The 25,490-nt window shown below is 46.7% G+C and overlaps 1 protein-coding gene across 1 annotated transcript in view; it reads left to right on the forward strand.

Moving 5' to 3' along the window:
• Positions 1-25,490, forward strand: part of MGAT5B (alpha-1,6-mannosylglycoprotein 6-beta-N-acetylglucosaminyltransferase B) — a 351,897-nt gene that overhangs the window by 197,187 nt on the left and 129,220 nt on the right. The window contains exons 5-8 of the mRNA XM_060252886.1: positions 6,462-6,538; positions 18,951-19,121; positions 22,308-22,472; positions 23,287-23,456. Coding sequence (XP_060108869.1) covers positions 6,462-6,538; positions 18,951-19,121; positions 22,308-22,472; positions 23,287-23,456 — 583 coding nt within the window. The remainder of the gene's footprint in view (positions 1-6,461; positions 6,539-18,950; positions 19,122-22,307; positions 22,473-23,286; positions 23,457-25,490) is intronic.

A 25,490-nucleotide genomic window follows, 5' to 3' on the forward strand; every position in this document is an offset into this window, starting at 1 on the left:
AAAAACTTTAACACCATGCAGCTAGGCTTACCATTTGCCAACTTATGCGGAGGCTTACCATTTGCCCAGGTTTGCCCGAAAACCTGGATAAGTTGTAAACACATCAGGCGATGTTCTGGCCCTCCCCAAAACTCCATTGTAAGTACTGTGGCGTTTGGGAGGATAGCCAGATACCTGAAATGCTTGTGACATATATGGATTTGGGGACAGATGGGTAGCATGTGTTGCACGCCACCATCCCCACCCATCACTCCATCCCCTAAAGCCCCTGGGGATACTGGCTGGTGGCCTGGCATGCCTACATAGAACACTCACTACTAGGAATGGGCACATAATGGGAAAATGTGGTTCATGTTGGTTTGTGGTTTGTTTGATTGCCCAAACCGGAGGTTCATTTCATTTTGTGATTTGTATGGTTGCCCAAACTGGTTCATGGTTTGTTGGCTCATTGAGTTCAGGAGGTGTAAAACTCACTGGGAGTCTCCAGCAGGCTCTTCTTCACCCACCCTCCAAGTTTGGCGAAGATTAGATTTGGAATGTCCAAGTTATAGCCCCCCAAAGCAGGTGCCCCCAGGGAAGCTGAGCTTCAGCTCTCATAACAACTAACACTTCTCTCTTCAGGTTGCAAAGTGGAAGTAGTGGAGTCAGGATGTCTGCTCCCATAGAGCAGAATGGGAGCTCTGTGATTGCCTCCCAGAGCTGCCAGTCAAGCTATGGACAACTACCATGGGAAGTCCACCTCCAGCGTTGCCTCAGAATTGATTGAATCAATGCTAGGCTGTCTGGGAAAATGAACCACAAAAATGAACAAAATGAACCACCAAGGGAAAAAGGCAGTTGTTTTTCAATTTGGGCATGGTGCAGTCACCAGATCAATTCAGAACGAATCACTGACTAGCCTGATTCATGCATGAATCACAGTTCATAGTTCGTTCCGTGTCCGTCTCTAATTGCTACAACTAAATTCAAAATGTCTGCTCCATTAGGTTGGAACACATGAACACATGAAGCTGCCTTATACTGAATCAGACCCTTGGTCCATCACAGTCAGTATTGTCTACTCAGACTGGCAGCGGCTCTCCAGGGTCTCAAGCTGAGGTTTTTCACACCGATTTGCCTGGAGCCTTTTTTGGAGATGCCAGGGATTGAACCTGGGACCTTCTGCTTACCAAGCAGATGCTCTACCACTGAGCCACCGTCCCTCCTGCATATGAAGCTGCCTTCTACTGAATCAGATCTTGGGTCCATCACAGTCAGTATTGTCTACTCAGACTGGCAGCGGCTCTCCAGGGTCTCAAGCTGAGGTTTTTCACACCTATTTGCCTGGACCCTTTTTAGTTGGAGATGCCGGGGATTGAACCTGGGACCTTCTGCTTACCAAGCAGATGCTCTACCACTGAGCCACCGTCCCTCCCCCATTTGGTGGAGGTTTCAGGTCTCTGCTGGTGTTCCAAAGAACTGCTAACCCTGCATGCACCTGCTTGTGGATCAGTTTGTTCCTGTTTTTATGTTATTTTAGTAAGCTACAGGATTGTGCCATTTCCAGTAAGATTACTCTTTCTTTCCTGCTTTAAAGAAGAGCTTCATCCTGTCCTGTATATGAAGCTTTTGCCATCTTGAATCAAAAACTAAGGGTGAGATCGCATGAGAGATTTGGCCCAACCTAGCCACGCCTCCCCTCCGGATTTAGTGTGTGCAATCACATGCGCATATCTGCCCCCAAGTCCTGCCCATACTTACCTTGTTTTAGGATGGGCTGGGACCAGATTAAATAGCTACCAGGAACCTCTTGATAACAAATCTCCAAAGGGCACATTTCCTGGCTGCCTGAATGGCCAAGGCATGTGATGCACCCACCCCATGCATGCAGGAGCAGCCTGAATGCTTCTCTTGCGTGTGTGTGGGCTGTGCCTCTCCAGGCAGCAGGGTGAGGACTGTGTGATTGCCTCGGTACACATCAAAGACCACTGGCTTTTCCAAAGCCATGATACTGCTGCACCAAATAACCAGTGTAATCCCACCCACAAATGGATTTCATTATGTTGATTAATGTGGCAGATGCAAAAGCCACTGGTTTCGCTATTATACTCTCGTGCTCTGTCGTTCAGGTATCAAACTTTGGTGTTCTTGCTCATCTTTCTTCCAGCTGTGGCTCAGTGCTCCAAATAGCTTTTGCTTGCCATCTTTCTCTGATACGAAGAGTAGGGTTGCCAATCCCCAGGTGGGGGCAGGGGACCCCCCAGTTTGGAGACCCTCCCCTCGCTTCAGGGTTGTCAGAAAGCGGGGGGAGGGGAGGGTAATGTCTGCTGGGAACTCTGTTATTCCCTATGGAGATTTATTCCCATAGAAAATCATGGAGAATTGATCCGCAGGTATCTGGGGCTCTAGGGGGGCTGTTTTTTGAGGTAGAGGCACCAAATTTTTAATATAGCATCTAGTGCCTCTCCCCAAAATACCCCCCAAGTTTCAAAACGATTGGACCAGGGGGTCCAATTCTATGAGCCCCAAAAGAAGGTGCCCCTATCCTTCATTATTTCCTATGGAAGGAAGGCATTGAAAAGGTGTGCCGTCCCTTTAAATGTGATGGCCAGAACTCCCTTTGGAGTTCAATGATGCTTGTTACAGCCTTGATCTTGGCTCCACCCCCAAAGTCTCCTGGCTCCACCCCCAAACTCCCCAGGTATTTCTTGAATTGGACTTGGCAACCCTAACCAAGAGAGGTGCAGGGAAGTCCACAATATATTGTCCATTTTCTGTTCTAGTATCAATTTTTAATGTTTCTCTTTCATCGACAGCTCAGGTTCCCAATGAACTGGGGTAGCAAATGCTTTATTTAACATTAAGGATATGAATTAATGCATAGGTTTTAGTCATTTGTTTTTTGAAAAATCAAGCCGAGCATGTGATAAATAGTTTATTACAACCTTGCTGTTTTCTCCCTTTTAACTTTCTCAATGTATAAATAATGGATACCAACTGAAAAATTGGTTTGGTCAGCGTCATAGACCAGGCTGCCCAAGGAAAGAAAGCAGTTGCCTGTCTTATTCTTCCGTCACCTAAAAGGAAACAAAAATCATGTAATTTGTATCTTTGCAGTAAGAAACTGCAACCACTATACCATATATGTAATTTCAGATAGGCAAAGATACCCATGTGTTGCCAAGCTCCAGGGGGTGGCTGAAGATCTCCTGGGATTACAACAGATCATTGGTGGCATTATATCCCATTGAGGTCCATCCCCTCCCGAACCCTCACCTTCCTCAGGCTCCATAATCAAAATCTCCAGACATTTCCTAGCTTGAAGTTGGCAACCCTAAGATACCTGTTTCACTATGCAAGAAATCTCTGATTTTTTATAAATCTTCCTAGTATATAACACTGAAGCCTTTTGGACTCACTATGTTCTGTTCTCTGAGATTTCTTTTTATTAATGTAGCCTGCTATGTGGCTAAGTGGCTAATCTCATGGTGACTTTAGAACAGGATTGCCAAATTTACTTAATGTAAGAACCACATAGAAAAAACATCAGATGTTTGAGAGCCACAAGACATGAACAAATAGTACACATGTGTCTTTATTAAAACTCTTAATACTTTCTTTGCACAGAAAGACAAAATACATAGGGGAGGGACGGTGGCTCAGTGGTAGAGCATCTGCTTGGGAAGCAGAAGGTCCCAGGTTCAATCCCTGGCATCTCCAAAAAGGGTCCAGGCAAATAGGTGTGAAAAACCTCAGCTTGAGACCCTGGAGAGCCGCTGCCAGTCTGAGAAGACAATACTGACTTTGATGGGCCGAGGGTCTGATTCAGTAGAAGGCAGCTTCATATGTTCATAGATATGCACTTTACAACACGACCATACTAGAAGGAGCCCTTCCTTCCTCCACAATGGGGTATCAAGCCCAAAAGTAAACAAAACATCTAGTTTGGTCCTGAATGGGGGCCTTTGCTGAGTTTAGTTAGATAAGCACTGCATAGTTCCCATACACCAAAGATCTGGATGCTTCGCTAAGCTGTTAAGCATAGCTGCGCTCAGAAACATCCAAGTTCCTCAGAACCTTTGGTGGCTTTTAGGCAGCTCGTGTCTAAGGGATGATTACTGTTCTGGATGTGGACGAGATGCAGAGTGACACTTTTAATTTTTTGTGTCATTGCTGGAGCTATTTAATGAAGGCTTTCCATCTCTGAACGTGCAAATTCCGAAATGGAATTCAAAGGCTGTGATGGACTTGCAGATCCTGTTCTACCTGCTCCTTCTTTGGGTTGCCACCTCCTGGAAGGAGTTATTCCTCATCCTTCCACTAGGGTATTCACTGTCACCACCTGTTCCTTTTAGGGGTCCTGACTGAGAAGAACAGGACACTCAATCCCCCCTCCTAGTTCTGAGGCTTGGCCTCAAGATTTCCTGCTACCCAGTGCCTGGTTACCACAGGGACCAAATGCAGCATTGGGGTTCCCCTGGAGTGTTGGCTACTTGCATGCTGACTGCTTCCTGTCTTTCCAGAGAGAAGAGGGGGACAGACCTGTAGTGCCCCATGGGGCGCACAGGGCCTTGTGGATTTTATAGGCCCTCTCCCCAAGTCTTGCCTCCCCCATCCCCTTCGGGACCCCTTACCACGATCACCTCAGCACATAAAGCAGGTAGCAGCACCGGCAAGCTCTCCCCTGAAGCTCTCTGAGCAGAGTTGGGTGGGTAGATGGGCAGCCAGCCTCACCCCCTGCTCCCAGCAGCCCTTAGTCCGACCATGAAGAGCTGGGGGCTCCATGTGCTGCCTTGTTTTCCACTGCCATGAGACTTAATAGTAAGTTCTTGGGTGGATGAGAGGAGAGGCCCCTAGATTGCACAGGCTGCAAGGGCAGCTAGAGTTCTTTTGGGGTGGGGAGGGAGGGAGGAGGGCAGCCAGGACACGTCTCCCCCAGCCAGCATGTACAAGCTGCACATGTTCCCTGCTGCTCACGGTTGGGGAAGGGCACAGGAAAGCAGGGGAATGGGGAGGGAGCGCAGAGATACAAATCAGCCTTCTTTTGAACTTTGGAATTGGAAGTTGATCACTGCAGGCTGCCCTCCAGGAAAGGTAGAAGGGAAATCGGAGCTTACATGCAATTTAAATCGCACTGGAGGGGGGAGGGAGAGGAGTGGCCTGCAGCCTCTCCAGCTTCTTGCTCTCACCACCATGGCCCCCCTCCTGTGGCCCCCTGGGGCCCCTCCCCCTGTGATTCTTAGCTGTGGGGCTGGAGGGGGAAAACTGACAAGTTTAAAACCTAGGCTTCCCAATCCCCAGGTCCCAGCGGGGGATCCTCTGGTTTTACAGGCTTCCCCCCTCCCCCAGCCAGCTGGCCGGCGGGGGAAGCCCCACCCACACAGCCATTATGCACCTCCATGAACAATTCCCATAGAAAATGATGGGGAATTGATCCACGGGTATCGGGGGCTCTGGGGGGGCTGTTTTTTGAGGTAGAGGTGCCAAATTTTCAGTATAGCATCTAGTGCCTCTCCCCAAAATACCCCCCCAAGTTTCAAAAGTATTGGACCAGGGGGTCCAATTCTACGAGCCCCAAAAGGAGGTGACCCTATCCTTCATTATTTTCTATGGAAGGAAGGCATTTTAAAAGGTGTGCTGTCCCTTTAAATGTGATGGCCAGAACTCCCTTGGAGTTCAATTCTGCTTGTCACATCCTTGCTCCTGGCTCCGCCGCAATATCTCCTGGCTCCACCCCCAAAGTCTCCTGGCCCCACCCCCAAAGTCCCCAGATATTTCTTGAATTGGACTTGGCAACCCTATTAAAACCCCAAGGGGTGGGGAGGCCTTTCTTCACAAAGGCCATGAATATTTAGCTCAGCCCTAATACAGAAGTGAAAGTCTGGCCGTTTTCCCACTGAGCTTATGTCGGAGCAATGTCGCTCTTCACCGCGCAGCGTCTGCGCGGATTTCCCACCAACTGCTCCGAGGAACCAGGAAATTTCCGACCTTTTGCGTCGCAAATGGAAACTGCCAAAAACCAGTTTACACTTGCGACGCAAAAGCCGCGGGACTTTGCGGCTCTTCCGGGTTCTGCGGAGCAGTTGGTGCGAAATCCGCGCAGACGCTGTGCAGTGAAGAGGGACGTCGCTCCGGAGTAAGGTCAGTGGGAAAACGACCCATGAGAACGTAAGAAGAACCCTGCTGAATCAGACTGTGCGCATCTAGTCCAGCATCTTCTTTTCCGCAGTAGTAACGAGATGCCATGGAGGGCCCACAGCAGGGACACAGAACTTTCTGCCTGACTACCACCTGTTTCTGTATATCTGAGATCTACAAAAATGTCCTGTTTTTCAAAAAAAAAGAACGAAAGTAGACCTTCTGGGCAAGGTACTTTTTGTCTCAGAATCCAAAGTATGAACTAGCCTTCCTGCAATTAACGCACAAAAGCGTATTTCCCGTGTGAATTTTGCACCAATTTACTTTTAAAAATTTATATCCAGCAGCAGCGGAAGGCAGGCGAGACCAGTGTGAGGTGCCCAGGGACCCAAACTATCCTGACTGCTCCGGGAAAGTAGAGGTGAGTAAGTAAGATTCAAAATGCATGTTGTGATTAGAAAATGTCAAAAGTGCGAATGATGTATTTTATCAGGCAAAATTGTTCATCTGGAGGAATCCTTCGTTCGCACACTTTCCCACAAATGTAGCATTAATAAACCAAACTACTAAGACGAGATGGTTCAGGCATGAAAAGGCCTGCAAGAAAGACATCTGTGAGATCTTATAGCAGCTGGGTGGTACTCCAGTTCCCTCCCCTCCTCTGTGTTTGTATTGGTAAATTCTGTATTTCTCTTGCTAAATGGACTTTTGAAATCGGAAAGAACTTCCTAGTTCCAATTTAAAAGGATTGGTTTGGAGAATGAAAACAGACTCTCACATTCACCCTCTTTGTGTGAAGCATCAACTCAGTTGCCTGGCCTTCCATGCTTAGTGGACTAATGTAGCATTTAGTTCTGTGTGAATTATTCATAGGCAAGCCAGCCAAAGGAATGCACCAATGGATCTATTGTCTTGGTTTCTTTTAATTTGCAGTGTTATTGCAGGGCTAGAGAATGAACCAAGCATCGTAATATGATGCTGGTTCTAAGCCAAGAACATATTTTGCATAGCACACAACACTGCATAATTTGAACACAAAGCAGGCATTTGTCTGGGTTCTGTATTTGTGTGCAACAATGTGGGCCGAGATAGATATAACAGCATTCGTCTCCACCACAGGGACATCATTGCCATTTTAAAGTTATTTTAAAATGCTGCGGCGCGGTAGGTATTTTCAAGTGTTGAAATACCCCTAGCAGCTGTTTCAGCACTGGAAAGGGCAACAAGAGCACCTCAGCCCGCCATGAGCCTGATTAGGATCGGGCCCTCATAGCATTTTAGAAATCACTTTGAAATGGTGGCAGTGTCCCCATGGTGGACATGAGGGTACAATCGCATCTCGTTTGGCCCTGTGTCTGCACACGCTAGCTTGGCTTTACAATGGAAGTGATATTAATTATTTTTTAGAAACCCATCCCTCTCTCCATTGCAGACATTCTTTAAAGCGATATGTTATTGATTCTGCTGCTTGACAAAAGAAATTAACTGTCAGATTAATAAAACACAAGCATTACATTGCTTGGATTGTCCCAGTTACATAGCAGTCATTTTCTCCTGTCTTTTTCCATGGCTGGGTTAAAATTTTAAGTGTAATTTAATTGTTGGCAGCAGTAATTCGATCTTCTGTCTGGATGATTGGTGTGTTTTACATATTGGGAGTCAAGTGCTGTCCCTTGAGTGGTTTCATTTGTGTACTTAAATTTGGAAGAGGCCAGCACTAGCAATGACTGAGGATGATGGATCTCCATGGGGCAGCTTGTGGTTATTGCTTTGCATGCAGAATCACCTTCTGAGAACCTTCCTAAATTTCTGCCTCTGGAGGCTAGCTTTCTCTCTCTGGGTGGAATAATACCAGCGTTAGTACTGAGCTCTTCCTCTGTTGGTTTTGTGCCACCTTGCTTTCATTTGGTGAGCTCAACATTCTTCCTTTCTTAATGTTCCAGTTAATGGTGACTGGCAACTAGTATAAGAAAGATACGTTTTGCCAAATATAAGCTTGAAGATCAAATCAGAGTTCCTTCTGCGTTTTAGATAAAAGATTCAGGAAAAGGTGACCAATAGGTTCAGTGACCTTTTTAGAGCAATTTCTTACATGACATTTTTACTAGCATATGCATAGGAGGTGAGGATGGGAAAGAATATGTACATCTGTGTGTGTCTCTCTCGGCTTGACTTCGCGAACGAAGATTTAAGAAAGGTGCAGTAGTCCACGTCTGCTGCAGGCTTGCTGGTGGCTGCCAAGACCAAGGCGGGACAGGCAGGTTCGGCCACAGTGGCTGCAGGGAAAAGTCTGATTTGGGATTGGTGCTGTAGCAGTACGATTTTTCCTCAATCTCCTTTTGTCCTCAAGACCAGCTATGCGTGCGTTCTCAAAGGAAGAGACAGCCTGGTGGATGGTGTGCCTCCATGCTTTGTGATCTGAGGCTAGGACAGACCACTGGTGATGGTTAATGCAACAGGTACCAAGGGATTTCTTCAAGGAGTCCTTGTACCTCTTCTTTGGTGCCCCTCTATTTCGATGGCCGGTGGAAAGTTCGCCATACAGGGCAATTTTGGGAAGGCGGTGGTTTTCCATCCTGGAGATATGCCCTGCCCAGCGCAGCTGCGTCTTCAACAACAGTGCCTCGATGCTTGTAACCTCCGCCCACTTGAGGACTTCAGTGTTGGTCACAAAGTCACTCCAGTGGATGTTGAGGATGGTGCGAAGGCAGCGCTGATGAAAGCGCTCAAGGAGTCGCAGGTGATGACGGTATAAAACCCACGATTCGGAGCCGTAGATGAGGGTTGTCATCACAACCGCTTTGTAAACATTGATCTTTGTGCCTTTTTTCAGATGCTTGTTGCTCCACACTCTTTTATGCAGTCGGCCAAATGCACGGTTTGCCTTTGCCAGCCTATTGTCAATCTCCTTGTTGATCTTGGCGTCTGAGGAGATGATGCACCCCAGGTAGCTGAACTGCTGGACTGTCTACATCTGTGTGTACTGTATAAAAATCAAGTGAGCATGCAAGCATGCAGAAGCTCCAATTATTCACATGCCTGTTTAGCCCTCTCAGCTCACTCAGCTGTTGACAGGGTGAAGATAAATTCGAGCCATCTTCCATTGTCTTCCCAAGCAGCTGATTAATGCTGCCATCTATTTTATGAGCAGTCTGAACACATGCCATGCCAGCAGTTGGGCAACGGGGAGGAACCATATGTATAGTACCCAATGCTTCGTGCAATTTGTCATCCAGCTCACATAATTCTGCTCCCGTGTGTATATATGCTAGAGTGACTTCTAAACACATGTTCCAGCTGCATGACAATCACATAATTTTCAGAACTGATGGAATGAATGGGTTATACAGTCCGTGCTCCTAATATCTCTGATATCATCTGTGAGGTGACCCTGTTGTGGTGAACACAAAACCCAGCCGGTGATCCTGCCTTAGAGAAAAAATATATTTAGCTTGAGATCCTATGAATAGTTGTTTGGAAAAAAGCACCATACAAACTGGATTGGGAGGCTTACTTCAAAATAAACATTGCCTGACAGTCTGCAGCTAATGTATTCATGACTAATCGCAGCTGTTCAGTAGTTGGAGGAGGTCTGAGGATGCCAACCACAGGTTTAGCACAGGTATGGTCTTGCAAGAGGCAAAGGAAGGCGCCTACTCCTCTGGGTCACATCATGCCATTGCATGGTATGCACTTGACTCCATATAAGTTGGGGCAACAGGGAGTGATGGAGCAGAAGGGGATGCATGGAAGAAGAAGAAGAAGATATTGGATTTATATCCCGCCCTCCACTCCGAAGAGGCTCAGAGTGGCTCGCAATCTCCTTTACCTTCCTCCCCCACAACAGACACCCTGTGAGGTAGATGAAGATACTGGATTTATATCCCGCCCTTCTCCCTGAATCAGAGACTCAGAGCGGCTTACAATCTCCTATGTCTTCTTCCCTCACCCCTGTGAGGTGGGTGCGGCTGGAGAGGGCTCTCCCAGCAGCTGCCCTTTCAAGGACAACCTCTGCCAGAGCTATGGCTGACCCAAGGCCATTCCAGCAGCTGCAAGTGGAGGAGTGGGGAATCAAACCCGGTTCTCCCAGATAAGAGTCCGCACACTTAACCACTACACCAAACTGGCTGCTGCTGGTGATAATGAACACCCTGAGTAGAGGAAAGGTGCCCAGGAAGTTGCCAACCAAAAAGACTCAAGTATGAGGCAGGCAACCCACACTTACGGCCATCCCATGTGATTGTGTATGGTGATACAAAAAATTGTGCCAGAGATTCCTTCCAGGACCATCTTGTGGAATTCAAACTGAGAATGCGATACCTGCGCCTATCCATTGTGCAGTCCTCCATGGTACATGCGGCTGATGGTGACTGCAGGGCTGTTGGAGAGTCCTAATGTCCTGTGTTGTATTATGTGAGCTGTGTGTTTGGTTGGGTGAGAAGTCAGAGGACTGTTCCAGAATGTATGCGGCGTGGGTTCTAGTCCTCTCTTGCCTGTTTTGCTGCTGCTCAAAAAGATTGATTATTTACTTCATTTATGCCCTGCTTTTATCTCAGTGGTCATCCCAAGCAGTTTAGTTTGTTCTCCCATCCTTCATTTCACCCTCACAACAATACATGCGACCTAAGTTAGTTTGAGAGTATGTGACTGGCCCAAGGTCATCTAGCAAGCTTCCTGGCAGCGTGGGGGAAAGATAAGGTTTGCTGTCTGGTCAGCATTCCCCTTGCTGGGATCTGAACCCGTTGTCTTTTGTGTTATATCTGGCTACTCTTGCTTAGTGAGCTATTGAGGAGCTGACTAGAATATCTTATAATGGTGCACTTTTTTGTTCTGTAGCTGCCACTCATTCTCTTGCCTGGTGCTCCTTACCCCTCCCTCAGTCTGACCTTGTGGCAGCAGAGGTCTTGGGCGTTCTCTCAGAGTGGCCTCCGTCAAGTGAGGGACAGATTCATGGTGGGAATGTGATTGACACAGCCTTCACTATGTGTGAATGCCTGGCAAAAGGGGACCCTGTCCTAGCAGGGGACTGAAACCTGCATCTACAGGGCTTCCCCAACTCATACCGGCCACATGACAATCCTCCTTACAGTGTGTTTCTTTTGTTGTTGTTCTTCTTCCCTTGTCTACCTGTCATGAAGATATATTGTACTATACCTGATGGGTTGCAGTGGGGCTGCTGGGAACTCCAGTTCTGTTTCTGCGCTCTGCGGATCTTGGCATTATTTCATTCCCCTAACTCAGGGGTCCTCAAACTTTTTAAATAGGGGGCCAGTTCACTGTCCCTCAGACTGTTGGAGGGACGGACTGCCGTTACTGTACAAGGCCGCGGGCCGTCAGTTCTCTGTCTTCTTTATCTCTCTCCCTTCCCCACACCACACACCCCGGCCTGGGAATTCACCTCACCTCGGTATCGCCTCACACTCTGTCTCTGCTACCTCAGCCCAGTTCCGGAAGTGTGCATTGCTAACGCGAGTTTAGGTCGAACATCACTTCCGGTCTGATTTTACCATAACCCAGCGGGCCGCATAAACGTCCTCAGCGGGCCGCATCTGGCCCGCGGGCCATAGTTTGAGGACCCCTGCCCTAACTGTTCATGAGGAGAATACCCTAGTGGTGTGATCATGGTTCCAGTATCTATGATATTCCAGCATTGGTGTCTTAGGATGGGGCCGTCAGTATCCAGCTGGGTTCAAACTTTCATACTCTAATAAGTACTTAAGGCTAAACCTATACATCATTCTGTGTTGTCCTTCATTTATGCACAAAGTTGAATTTAAAACATATTGTAATATTTCTCCCATTTCTAAGAAGTTCGATAATAGGTCCTTTCAGAACTAGTACCTCAAAGATAGAAACACTTATTTGATTTACCATCAGCATTTTAATGGCCAGTTTATATCAAATAATTCATCTTTTACTTCTTTCAAATAGGTACAATCACATTTTTTTCTTGGCCCTTTTAGAAGTAAGGTAGGATTTGAACTCTTTCCACTGGTTCCAAACTATGTTTAGTCTTTGTGAATATAGGCAACAAAAACAGTTCTGTTAAAAACCTCACACACATGAGTGATCTTTACAATAATCCTAGGAAGTATTGCAAATTAGGGGCAGATTTGTGAAAGGCCTTCTAATTTGGTCACAAGAGAGGTAACATTTGAACTGGGGTCTTCTTTGAATGCTAACTAGGGATGTGCATGGACCAGACCACAGACATAATTCTTCCATGGATCAGGGCCCAGTTCATGGTCTGTGAACTCAGTCTGTGCCATCTTGCTGACATGGACCTCCCTCCCATGGGGTTTGTAAGGTCCATGTTGGTAGGTCTTGCAAAAGCCATTTAAAGTGAATGCATTCCCTTTAAATGGCTTTTGCAAAGCTGTGCAGAGTGTGAGTGAAGGCTGAGAGGTGATTTCACCCACCTGGAAGTGGGTGAAGTTGCTGCTGAGCCTTCACATGTGAACTGTGCAGCTTTGCAAAAGCCATTTAAAGGAAACACATTCCCTTTAAATGGCTTTGTATGCTGCATGGCCTCTCTCATGGATTGCTGCCTTGACGTGGCGAGAGGGCTTGCGCAGTTCAGTGAGGCTGTGGGTTATGCCATGCAGGGCCACCCAAGATGGACAGGCCACAGCTGAGATCCCAGAAAAAATGCGATCCACTGGAGAAGGAAATGGAAACCCACTCCAGTATCCTTGTCAAGAAAACCCCATGGACAGTAACAAAAGGCTAAAAGATATGGCGCTGGAAGATGAGCCTCTCAGGTCAGAAGGTGCCCAATATGCTACTGGGGAACAGCGGAGGGCAAGTACAAGTATCACAGAAAGAGTGAAGCGGCTGGCCAAAGCCGAAAGGACGCTCAGCTGTGGATGTGTCTGATGGTGAAAGAACAATACTGCATTGGAACATGGAATGTAAGATCTATGAATCAAGGTAAGCTGGGGCCGAGGTCAGACACGCATAAACTGACGAGATGGGCATGGATGAAAACTGGATGCATGTCGGATTTTATGCGGTTGTCGAAACATCAGCAGCTGGCAATGGTCGTTAGCTCGTTTGTGTCCTGCACTGCCACGACTGGGACGCGGACTTTTTTGATAGTGCATTAAATCCGGACCATGATGCTTCCAATGATTCCCGGGCGTACTTTCAATGTTTGAACACTCCATCATAGCCGACTCGTCGCAAGCGCACATCCACTTCCCTGTGAGAGCCCACTCCAAGTGATATAATTGCGCCGGCGATTGTGTGATCGATAAATCTGGTAACTGCTTCTCTGCCTGGTAACACGATCAATTTTTTAAACCAGTCCAGAAAAGATGTTTTCATTCCTGTGCAATTTTTCCGCTTTCTCCTGCATGCGTTGTGCTTGGATTTGGAGGTGTTTAAATGGGGAGGAAGGCAGATTGCCCGCCTTTGCCGTCTCCCCGCCAGGCAGGGAGATGGCAAAGGCAGTTTTTGTTGCAGCCGTTTCTGTGCTTCAATGTATTTCAATGGAGCCCATGCAAGTCTATTGGCAATCTTCCCTCCCATTATATCCAATGGGCAATCCAGGCTCTCCCATCGTTTCTTATGGGCAATCTTGTCATTCATTTTAGTACATCCCAGCGGAGAGATGGCAAAGAGAGTTCCCTTGCTCCCCCCCCCCCACCATTTAAACACCCAGGCAAGGTGTTTAAATGGGGGGGGGAGGAAGATGACCCGCCTTTGCCGTCTCCATGCCAGGTGGAGAGATGGCAAAGACAGTTCCCGTGCTGCCCACCCCCCATTTAAACACCCCGGCGGGGTGTTTAAAGGGGGGGAGGAAGATGACCCACCTTTGCCATCTCCACGCCAGGCGGAGAGACGGCAAAGAGAGTTCCCATGCTCCCCCCTCCCATTTAAACACCACCAGGGGGGGGGGGCAGATCGTCTACCTTTGCTGGCACCTTTTTTTAAAAAAAAAAGCCAAGCAGGATATTGTACAGTACTGCGCTTGGGCAAGTGGGGAATGCCATCTCCTAAAACAAAGTCCGGTTGAGACCTCTGTTCAACCAACAACGGGACCAACGCGGCTTAGAACGGAAGGATGGAGGGATGTCTGATGAGGAAATTCGTTGTAAAAAAGCTGTGGCGTATAATAGCAACGCGTTAGGGATGGATTTAATGGTGAATGTGACCATGGCCTGGATGTGGTCAAACAAGAGATGGCAAGACTGAAGATTGACATCTTGGGAAACAGTGAACTAAAATGGACAGGAATGGGTGAATTTAACTCCATCCTACGAAGACAGAGGTCCTTTGCTTGGGTCGCCGCGGCCCGGGGGGGGGGATCCCCCTGCCAGCTTTTGACGGTGCGCCGCTGATGGCGGCGGACAGAGTCAGGAGCTTGGGGGTGCTGTTGGAGCCTTCCTTAAAGATGGAGGCTCAGATAGCAGCCGCTGCCAAGTCCGCATTTTTTCATCTTAGGCGGGCAAGGCAGCTGGCCCCCTTCCTGGAGCGCGACGACCTAGCAACAGTGATCCATGCTACGGTCACCTCGAGGTTGGACTACTGCAATGCCCTCTACATGGGGCTGCCCCTGTCCCGGACTCGAAAGCTGCAGCTGGTGCAGAATGCCGCGGCCCGGCTGTTATTGGGTCTCCCAAAGTGGGGACACATTCGGCCGGGTCTTCGGACTCTGCACTGGCTTCCAGTGATGTATCGAGTCCGGTACAAGGTGCTGGTTATTACCTTTAAAGCCCTATATGGCCTGGGACCTGCCTACCTGAGGGACCGTCTCTCCCCATACGTTCCCCAGAGAGCACTGAGGTCAGGAACACAAAATCTCCTCTCTATCCCCGGGCCAAAAGAAGCCCGCCTGAAAGTCACTCGAGATAGGGCTTTTTCCGTTATGGCCCCCACTTGGTGGAATCAGCTGCCGGAAGAGGTGAGGGCCCTGCGGGACTTGGCTCAATTCCGCAGGGCCTGTAAGACGACCCTCTTCCGGCTAGCTTACACCTAGCCGGGATGGAACTTGACGTAACTGGCCTGCCATCTGTTTATATAAAATGATATGTTATTGGTTTTAAGCTGCATTGTTTTTATGAATTGAAATGTATTGGTTTTAATGTTTAAATGTGAAGTATTTAATTGTTTATATTAAATTGTTAAATTGTTATTGTTGGAAGCCGCCCTGAGCCACTCCTGGGAAGGGCGGGATACAAATCCCGAATAAATAAATAAAAAAATAAATAAAAATAAAAAAAACTCAGAGGATCACTATGTCTATTACTGTGGGCAAGAGTCCCATAGAAGAAATGGTGTGGCCTTTATAGTTAACAAGAGAGTGAGGAAGGCAGTAATGGAATACAATCTCAAAAATGACAGAACGATCTCGGTTCATATCCAAGGCAAACCATTCAATATCGCAGTAATCTGTCTATGCCCCAACCACTGACACAGAAGAGGCTGAAGTGGACCATTTCTATGAAGGTCTACAACACCTTCTAGAATTAACACCAAAAAAAGATGTCCTCCTCATCATAGGAGACTGGAATGCCAAAGTAGGAAGTCAAAAGGTAACCGGAACAACTGACAAGTTTGGCCTTGGAGAACAAAATGAAGCCGGGCAAAGGCTAAAAGCTGGTCATAGCAAACACCCTCTTCCAACAACCTAAAAGGTGACTCTACACATGGACATCACCTGATGGGCAACACAGAAATCAGATTGATTATATATTCTGCAAAGATGGAGAAACTCCTTACAGTCAGCAAAAACAAGACCTGGAGCTGACTGCGGCTCAGATCATGAGCTACTCATTGCAAAATTCAGGCTTAAACTGAAGAAAACTGGGGAAGCCATTAGGCCATTCAGGTTTGATCTTGATCACATCCCTTATGAATATACAGTGGAGGTGAAGAATAGGCTTAAGGAACTAGAGTTGATCGACAGAGTGCCGGAAGAACTATGGATGGAGGTCAGCACCATCCCAAAGAAAAAGAAATGCAAGAAAGCAAAGTGGCTGTCTGATGAGGCTTTACAAATAGTAAAGAAGGAAAGCGAAAGGCAAAGGTGAAAAGGAAAAATTCAGTCAACTGAATGCAGATTTTCAGAGAACAGCAAGGAGAGATAAGGAGGTCTTCCTGAAGGAACAATGCAAAGCAATAGTGGAAAATAATAGAATGGGAAGGACAAGAGATCTCTTCAAGTAAATTGGAGAAATCAAGGGTATGTTTCATGCCAAGATGGCCTTGATAAAGGACAAAAATGGTAGGGACCTAGCAGAAGCAGAATAGATTAGGGAGAGGTGGCAAGGATACACAGAAGAATTATACAAGAAGGATCTCAATGTCCTGGACAACCATGACAGTGAAATCACTGACCTCGAGCCAGACATCCTGGAGTGTGAAGTCAAATGGGCCTTAGAAAGCATTGCTAACAACAAAGTGAGCGGAGATGACAGCATCCCAGTTAAGCTATTCAAAGATGATGCTGTTAAAGTGATGCACACATTATGTCAGCAAATTTGGAAAATGCAACAGTGGCCACAGGATTGGAAAAGATCAGTTTATATTCCAATCCCAAAGAAGAGTAATGCCAAGAAATGTTCAAACTATCACACCATTGCACTCATTTCACATGCCAGCAAGGCCATGTTAAAGATCCTACAAGCTAGACTTCTGCAATATGTAGATCGGGAACTACCAGAAGTTCAAGTTGGGTTTCAGAGAGGTAGAGGAACTAGAGATCAAATTTCCAACATTTGCTGGATTATGGAGAAAGCATGGGAGTATCAGAAAAACGTCTATTTCAGCTTCATTGACTACACTAAAGCCTTTGATTGTGTGGATCACAACAAACTGTGGCAAGTCCATAAAGAGATGGGAATACCAGCCCTGAGAAACCTATATGTCTCCTGAGAAACCTATATAAGGGTCAAGAAGCAACTGTCAGAATGGGATATGAAGCAACTGATTGGTTTAGAATAGGAAAGGGGGTTCAACAAGGATGTATATTGTCACCTTGCTTATTTAAGTTATATGCAATGTACATCATGCAGAATGCTGGCCTGGATGAAGCACAAGTCGGATTTAAGATTGCTGGGAAAAACATCAAGAACCTCAGATATGCAGATGACATCACTCTAATGGCAGAAAGTGAGGAGGACCTAAAGAACCTCTTGTTGAGGGCAAAAGCAGGCTTGAGACGCAACATCAAAAAAACTAAGATCATGGCATCCGGCCCCATCACACCTTGGCAAATAGAAGGGGAAGACATGGAAGCAGTGACAGACTTCACATTTCTAGGTTCCAGGATCACTGCAGATGGTGACTGTAGCCATAAAATTAAAAGACGTTTGCTCCTTGGGAGGACAGCTATGGCGAACCTAGGCATTATAATAAAAGGTAGAGACATCACCCTGCCAACAAAAGTCCGTATAGTCAAAGTGATGGTATTCCCAGTAGTAATGTATGGCTGTGAGAGTTGGACCATAAGGCTGAGCGCAAAAGAATAGATGCTTTTGAGTTGTGGTGCTGGAGAAAAATCTTGAGAGTTCCTTGGACTGCAAGAAGATCAGATCAGTCAGTCCTAAGGGAAATGAACGCAGACTGTTCCCTGGAAGGTCAGATGCTGAAGCTGAAGCTCAAATACTTTGGCCACCAAAGGGAGCATTCACTGGAGAAGATATTGATGCTGGGAAACAGAAGGCAAAAGAAGAAGGGGATGGCAAAAGATGAGATGGCTGGACAGCGTTACTGATGTAACTAACACAAACTTGAGCAGACTTTGGAGGATAGTAGAGGACAGGAGGGCCTGGCATGACTTTGTTGATGGGGTCACAAAAAGTCGGACTCAGCTGTACAGCTGAACAACAACAACAAATGCTGCATGGCGTTGTGAACCAAACAGACCAAACTCCCAGGGAGTATCTTTGATTATTTGACTTTTGAACATTTACTGACTGGCTTGCCTTTTGACTTGGACCAAAACAGACCATGACCTGGTCCATTAAGCATGGAGGTTCATGTTCCAGGGGGACTGTAAACCCCACAGTCCTTGGACTTCCATGGACAACAATTTTTCTGGATCCTGCCCATCCTTATACTATAACTGTATTGCAGTAGCTCTTTACCAAGAGATAATAACCAGTATAACTTTCTGATTCTTAGCTGTAGAGATTTTTGTCTCTTAGATCAATGCCATCAGCAGATTTCATTAAAATGTCATCAATATTTATGGTTAATCAAAGTAGTCTTTACAAATTCTGTTGAACACTTTGGTTCAGGCCAAGTAGTGAGACATTTTTGGCTACCCCATTCTGAAAACTGGACTTTTTACTGCAATTATTTAATGTTTTCCTCTGAATAAGGATCATATTTTTCTTTTAATACTGTCTTTGTGGTTATTCTTTCCAGCTGGAATCGTAATTTGCCAGTAATGCAATATGGAAAAACTTTGAGCGTTTTCGCACTGACCTTAATCGGGAGCGACGTCCCTCTTCACCGCGCAGCGTCTGCGTGGATTTCGCACTAATTGCTCCGCAGAACCCGGAAGAGCCGCAAAGTCCCTCGGCTTTTGCGTCGCAAATGTAAACTGGCCAAAAACCAGTTACATTTGCGACGCAAAAGCCGCGGGACTTTGCGGCTCTTCCGGGTTCTGCGGAGCAATTTGTGCGAAATCCACGCAGACGCTGCGCGGTGAAGAGGGACGTCGCTCCCGATTAAGGTCAGTGCGAAAACGCTCTTTGATCTCTTCTCAAGTTAAATCCAAGTGTTAAACTTATGATGTCTCGATACTGTTCAAACTCCCAGGGAGTATCTTTGATTATTTGACTTTTGAACATTTACCTGATGACCCTCCTTTTGACTTGCAGTGGATGAGGGCAAGGTGGACATCTGACCCCTGCTATGCATTTTTTGGTGTGGATGGAACAGAATGCTCGTTCCTAATCTACCTCAGTGAAGTTGAGTGGTTTTGCCCTGTGCTACCTTGGCGAAATCAGACGGGAGCTGCACCCGCCACCAAGCCACCCTCTAGAGTGCTGGTAAGATTGACACGCCAGGCCAGGCAAATTAATTCCCCAAGAGTCAAAAGTTTTTGCTTCCAAGTTGGTTTATATGCTCTCCAGTGATAGCAATGGATTACAGAGAAAACCAATGGCAAAAAGACCAACAGGTAATAACCTTCAGAGGTGGGGAAGATAGATTGATCCTTTTAAAATCTCCCATTACACATTAATAAACACATGAAGCTGTCTTATACTGAAGCAGACCATTGGTCCATCAAGGTCAGTGTTGTCTACACAGACTAGCAGTGACTCTCCAGGATCAGGGGGCTGGGGGCAGGCCCGTAGTCACCGGGGGCAGGGGGCTAGGCCCCTCCACCCAAACCCCCTTTCAACCACATGGTCCCTCCTTTTGCTGCCCCAATCTCCCCACCCTGCTCTCCCCATCAGCGCCATTGCTCTCCCCATCCCCCCTCTTCCCACCACTCTCACGGCCCCTGCTCTCTCCACCGCCACTGCTCTGGCAGCCCCCAATCTCCCCACCACTCTGTTGGCCCCCGCCCTCCTCTGCAGCACCTCCCCCCTCCTTCCCACCCACCTGGTAAAGCACCGGCTCCCAGGGCTCTTTCAAGAAGGCCCCCCCCCACCGCCGATCAGCTGATTGGCAGGAAAAGCTTTGCTGAGGCTGGCGGTTCCTCTGCTGACTTTCTGGCACTCTCAGCACGTTCAGCGCTGGGGCGCCCACGGCGGGAAGGACCAGCTGGTCCTTCCTGCTGCTGGCGCCCCAGCGCTGAACGTGCTGAGAGCGCTGGAAAGCAGGCAGAGGAGCCGCCGACCTCAGCACCATTTTCCTCACTGATCGGTGGGCGGGGGGGGGGCCTCCTTGAAAGAGCCCCGGGAGCTGGTGCTTTACCAGGTGAGTGGGTGGGAAGGAGGGGGGAGGTGCTGCAGAGGAGGGTTGGGGCCGACAGAGCAATGGGGAGATCAGGGGCTGCCAAAGCAGTGGCAGCAGAGAGAGTGGAGGCCGCCAGAGCAGGGGGCTCCTCCACCTAAAATTTTATTCCCTGTGCCCCCCCACACACCTAAAATGTTCTGGCTACGGCTCTGGCTGGGGGCTTTCACATCACCTACTATCTGTTCCTTTTAACTGGAGGTGTTCGGGATTGAACTGAGACCTTCTGCATGCCAAGCTGAAGTAAGCCATGGCCCATTCCCATTCTACTTCTCCATAATGAAGGGAAGGATAACATGAAAATTGTGCTCAGCTGGTCAGAAAAAACAAGACTTCCCTTATCCCCTACTGGTCTCAGAGGTCTAGTCTAAACTGAGTACACATAGGCTTTGATCCAACATAGCATTTGCATAGGTGGAAGGGTTCCCCATGCATGATTTCTCACCTTGCCATTCCAGCTGCAGCCCAAAATTCCCTCTGAAATGATGTTCCTGGGGGATAAAGGATTCAGCCCATTGGGAGGTCATATTCCAGTAGATTTTTATATCAGGCTGCAGCTTTCTGAGCAGCAAACCTTCACTTTGCGGTCTCTGAAAATATCTATTAACTTTTCATTGAGATTTTAAACGTACATAGTCATTGACAAAAACAACACAATCCCTTGGAAACAATCCATATCAATAGGGGAGGGACGGTGGCTCAGTGGTAGAGCATCTGCTTGGGAAGCAGAAGGTCCCAGGTTCAATCCCCGGCATCTCCAAAAAAGGGTCCCGGCAAAGAGGTGTGAAAAACCTCAGCTTGAGACCCTGGAGAGCCGCTGCCAGTCTGAGGAGACAAGACTGACTTTGATGGGAGGAATGGTGGCTCAGCGGTAGAGCATCTGCTTGGGAAGCAGAAGGTCCCAGGTTCAATCCCCGGCATCTCCAACCAAAAAGGGTCCAGGCAAGTAGGCGTAAAAAAACTCAACTTGAGACCCTGGAGAGCAGGGGAGGGACGGTGGCTCAGTGGTACAGCATCTACTTGGGAAGCAGAACATCCCAGGTTCAATCCCTGGCATCTCCAAAAAAGGGTCCAGGCAAATAGGTGTGAAAAACCTCAGCTTGAGACCCTGGAGAGCCGCTGCCAGTCTGAGAAGACAATACTGACTTTGATGGACCAAAGGTCTGATTCAGTATAAGGCAGCTTCATATGTTCATAATACTTTCCATGCAAATTCGTGGAGATTTGGGGTGTTTAGCCTGGGAAGGGCAGGATTTGGGGAGAGGAGGGACCTCAACTGGGTATAATGTCACAGGGTCTACCCTCCAAAGCACCAGTTTCTCCAGGAGAACTGGTCTCTGTTGTCTGGAGATTAGTTGTAATTCCAGGAGATTCCTCAGGCCCTACCTGGAGATTGGCAATCCTACATTTTTTGCTGAAGAACTGCATCCTTTAATTCTGTTATTGAACATGGAAGTTGAAATGTTTCTCCACTGGTTTTTGAGTATTTCCATTTTGAGTGCTTGATTCATTCCTTTGGGACGGGATTGTGACTCAGTGGAAGAACCTCTGCTTTGCATGCAGAAGGTCACAGGTTCAATCCAGAGCATCTTCAGTTAAAAGGACAAGGCAGTAGGTGATATGAAAGACCTCAGCCTGAGACCCAGGACAGCTGCTGCCAGTCTGAGTGGATGATACTGACCTTGATGTACCAATGGTCAGATTCAGTATACGGCAGCTACATGTGTTTGTCCATTTTGTTCTCCCATGTAGAAACTGACCAATTTGGCCACTAACCCATATATACCTCCCTAGCTCTAACCTATTCACATCAGGTGCACAACTATAGGAACGCAAATAAAGTCCTCTGGTCTCTTGTTAGACTCCAGTTCCAGCATCACAAGGGAATGATGACTCATTTGACCAGCTGGGACCCAGAAGTCAGCATGGGCATGGGCATTTAATGCATATTTTGCAAAATATTTGATTATGTCTTTTGATTTCATATTATATGAACATTGTGGACCAGTTGAAAGCTGTTATACCAATTTGTTGTAGCCACCATCTCTCAGTTAATTAGCAATAAGATTCTTTGCTCTGAGCCTTGCCTCTGGATGCAGTAATTCAAAATATGGTATTTGAAAATCTGGAGGTTTCTTCCACTTTTTTCCAGAGGGCCAGGCAGGTAATGGAGAAGGTAAAAGAAATGTGGCCTAGAGCTCAGGTACTCTTTGTGAAGGTCATTGAGGTTTTCACTAACAGCAAAAATCTATGGTTCTTCCCCTGCCCCTTAGGCAGTTTTTCAGAGAGATCTCTCCTACCTCCTGGACCTGATTGGCAGTGGGAAAGAGTCTTTGATCTTCATGAAGAAAAGGATCCGACGCTTGACCACACAATGGCTAAAAGCCTCATATAAACTTGAAGAGAAACTGGAGGGCAAACAGAGAGATCAAAAACGGGTATGCAAATCAAATATGTTGCTTATGAATCAAATTGGCCATTGTGTGAAGTTTTATCAGAGAAAGACAGAGCATCTGCTTTGCTGTGTGCTTTTGTAGAAGCCTTTCCTCTGCTCAGCAGCGTTCTTCCTTATGCTGAGGGGTGGCCTTCTTCTGGAACAGTTTCAAGGCCAGTTCAACTAGAACTCCTCCTTTTGAGGTTTAAAATTTAAAGATGGATCCAGTGGTTCTCAAGACTGACACTTATGTTATCATCAGATGGGCTTTCCATGAGAGGGTTTCATCTCAAGATACTTAAAGGTTCTGCACTGTTCAATGAGATTGCCGTCTTTTGACCATTTAAATCTCTGAGGTCTCTTCCGATTACTTTGGTCTTAGCAAAGTTGATGTTTTTAGGGCCTTGTCCTTACAGAAATTACCCAGTTTGTACATCCTCCTTAGCCCAATACAAGTTAAAGACACCAGCACAATGTCATCTGTGTATAGGAGAACTGATACTTTCTGTCCCCGCAAGTATGGTGAAAAGAATTTAGAGTTAGATAGACATGGGGCTATATCATTTAAATACAAATTAAAAAGCAAAAGGATCAAAGCAAACCTCTGAATAATCAAAGTCTCCTCTGTTAAAGTCTCTGTGGGGTTTAACTCTAGCAGTTATTTAAAAAATGAAGTTCCTAAACCAGGAACGATGCTGCTAGTTCTGCTCACGGGTGGTTCCGATCCACTGAGTCAGAGGCAGCAGCTCACTCCATAAATGCTGCAAACAAAACCTGATGAGGTGTTAAAACCATGTTCTTTTTTCATTCTTCTCTAGATTTTGATCCATATCGGCTTCTTGACAGAGGAATCAGGAGATGTTTTCAGCCCTCGTGTGTTAAAGGGGGGCCCACTGGGTGAGATGGTCCAATGGGCAGATATTTTAGCAGTTCTCTTCATCTTGGGCCACAGCCTGAAAATCACAGTCTCTTTGAAAGAGCTTCAGAGGTAGGTTTCATGTTAAAAGCCAGTTGAAAAGTGAAACAGGTTAGGAACCTTTTCGAGTACTCCATATCAATAGAGCCAGTTTGGTGCAGTGGTTAAGTGCACGGACTCTTATCTGGGAGAACCAGGTTTGATTCCCCACTTCCCCCATGGAACACCTGGAGTGACCTTGGGTCAGTCATAATTCTCGCAGAGCTGTTCTGCTCAAACAGCAGTTCTTGGAAGAGCTCTCTCAGCCCCGCCTACCTCACAGGGTGTCTGTTGTGGGGAGGGGAAGGAAAAGGAAATTGTAAGCTGCTCTGAGACTTTCAAATAGTGAAGGGCGGGGTATAAATCCAGTCTCCTCCTCTTCTTCTTCTGAGGCAAATTATGTCTGATATGCAGATCAAGGGTCTTCATAAAATGATGATAATTTATCATGGTTTTGTGGTTTAGTTTTTTCTCCTGCAAAGATTATTTTATCAAGACTTTTTCAGACAAAAGGGAACTAAGGTTCATGTTATTGCTACCATGTTTAGATTCCATAGAGACATGAAATTTGGAATATTATACTCCAGGGGTGGAATTCCAGCAGGAGCTCCTTTGCATATTAGGCCATACACCCCTGATGCAGTCAATCCTCCTGGAGCTTACGAGGCTCCTTTTTGTAAGCTGTTGGAGGATTGGCTACATCAGGGGTGTGTGGCCTAATATGCAAAGGAGCTCCTGCTAGAATTCCACCCCTGCCATACTCAATCCCTCCCCATACGCCTTTATTCTTCTGCTACTAAATCTAGCAGGGAATTTTTCAGGTTTGATGCATACTTGTTTATTTGGCTAAGGAAAAAAGTTCAAGAAGCTGTACAGGATTAAGTATCCCTTGTACCACTCCTCTGTTGTTTCAATTTCCTGTAATTATTGGAAAGCTTCCTAGGAACCCATGGGCTGGGTACAGACAGGCAGTTTCAGGTGCTCCAGAAACACCCCAAACTTTGGTGCCCAAACTGGAGCAGACAAAGAACAATCAGACGCTCCTGCACAAGGTGCCTGTATTTCGCATGAGGGATGCTTCAGCACAGTTTGAGGGTTGTTGCACACCATCCCCTTAGTGCAATTTGAATTTCTTTTGTTCCTTACATTTTCAGTGGCCATGCACTCATGCGCCAAGAGCAGGTTTTTGGGTTTGTTTTTTTTTTAAACTGGTAAGCGCCTGGAGTGGATTGGCAGGTTCATACCACCAATCCACCTCGCTTGCACTCTCTGGCGTTTAGATGCCCAGAAAGGTGGATGGTATGTGGCAAAAGAATTTTTGAGCTGCCTCAGAGCCCCCAGAGGACGGGGTGAGTAGGGGAGCCAGGCAGGAGGCAGGTGTGCATGTCTGGACTTGATTTTTTTTAATCCATCTCTGAGCCATCCCTGGGTCAGCTTAAACTGCTGGTCTGGCCCAGCCGTGGAGTAGGCATACCTGCACCTTTCTTCATAAGCACCTGCAGGGGGTTATTAAGGAATGGAGATTCTTTGGTCTGCATGAGGATTGTGGTACAAACCTCTGCAAAGTTTAGAGAATACCAAATCTATTACATCCTTTAGCTGATACAACCCAGTTCTGAACATATGACCTGTTGCTTCGCTTGGAAATATGAAGATGGATAAAGAAAAGAAAGGCAACGAGGAAATCAGGGGAAATTTCATGCTGCCGTGGGAGGGATGAGCTAAGAAAGTCACATTCTGCAGGTGGAAATACTTGCCCCTATGGAAACAGTGTGCTAGATCCATCTCTTTCTTATTTTTTATTTATTTATTTATTTATTTTGTGATTTATATCCCGCCCTTCCCACTAGGTGGCTCAGGGCGGCTTACAACATGTAAAATCTAACATAAAAATATAAATTATGGATAAAAAATTAGACATTCACAGTTTACCTACTAAAAATCTAAAAATCTAAACAATCACATAGTTATATTTAAAACATTCAAGACATACGGCGGTCTTACATCTCCACTCAGTTTCAGTTTCAGTGCTAGCTAGTTGTAGGCCAGCCGGAAGAGGACTGTCTT

The sequence above is a fragment of the Heteronotia binoei genome, chromosome 13 (assembly GCF_032191835.1).
Source record: "Heteronotia binoei isolate CCM8104 ecotype False Entrance Well chromosome 13, APGP_CSIRO_Hbin_v1, whole genome shotgun sequence".
NCBI lineage: Eukaryota > Metazoa > Chordata > Lepidosauria > Squamata > Gekkonidae > Heteronotia > Heteronotia binoei.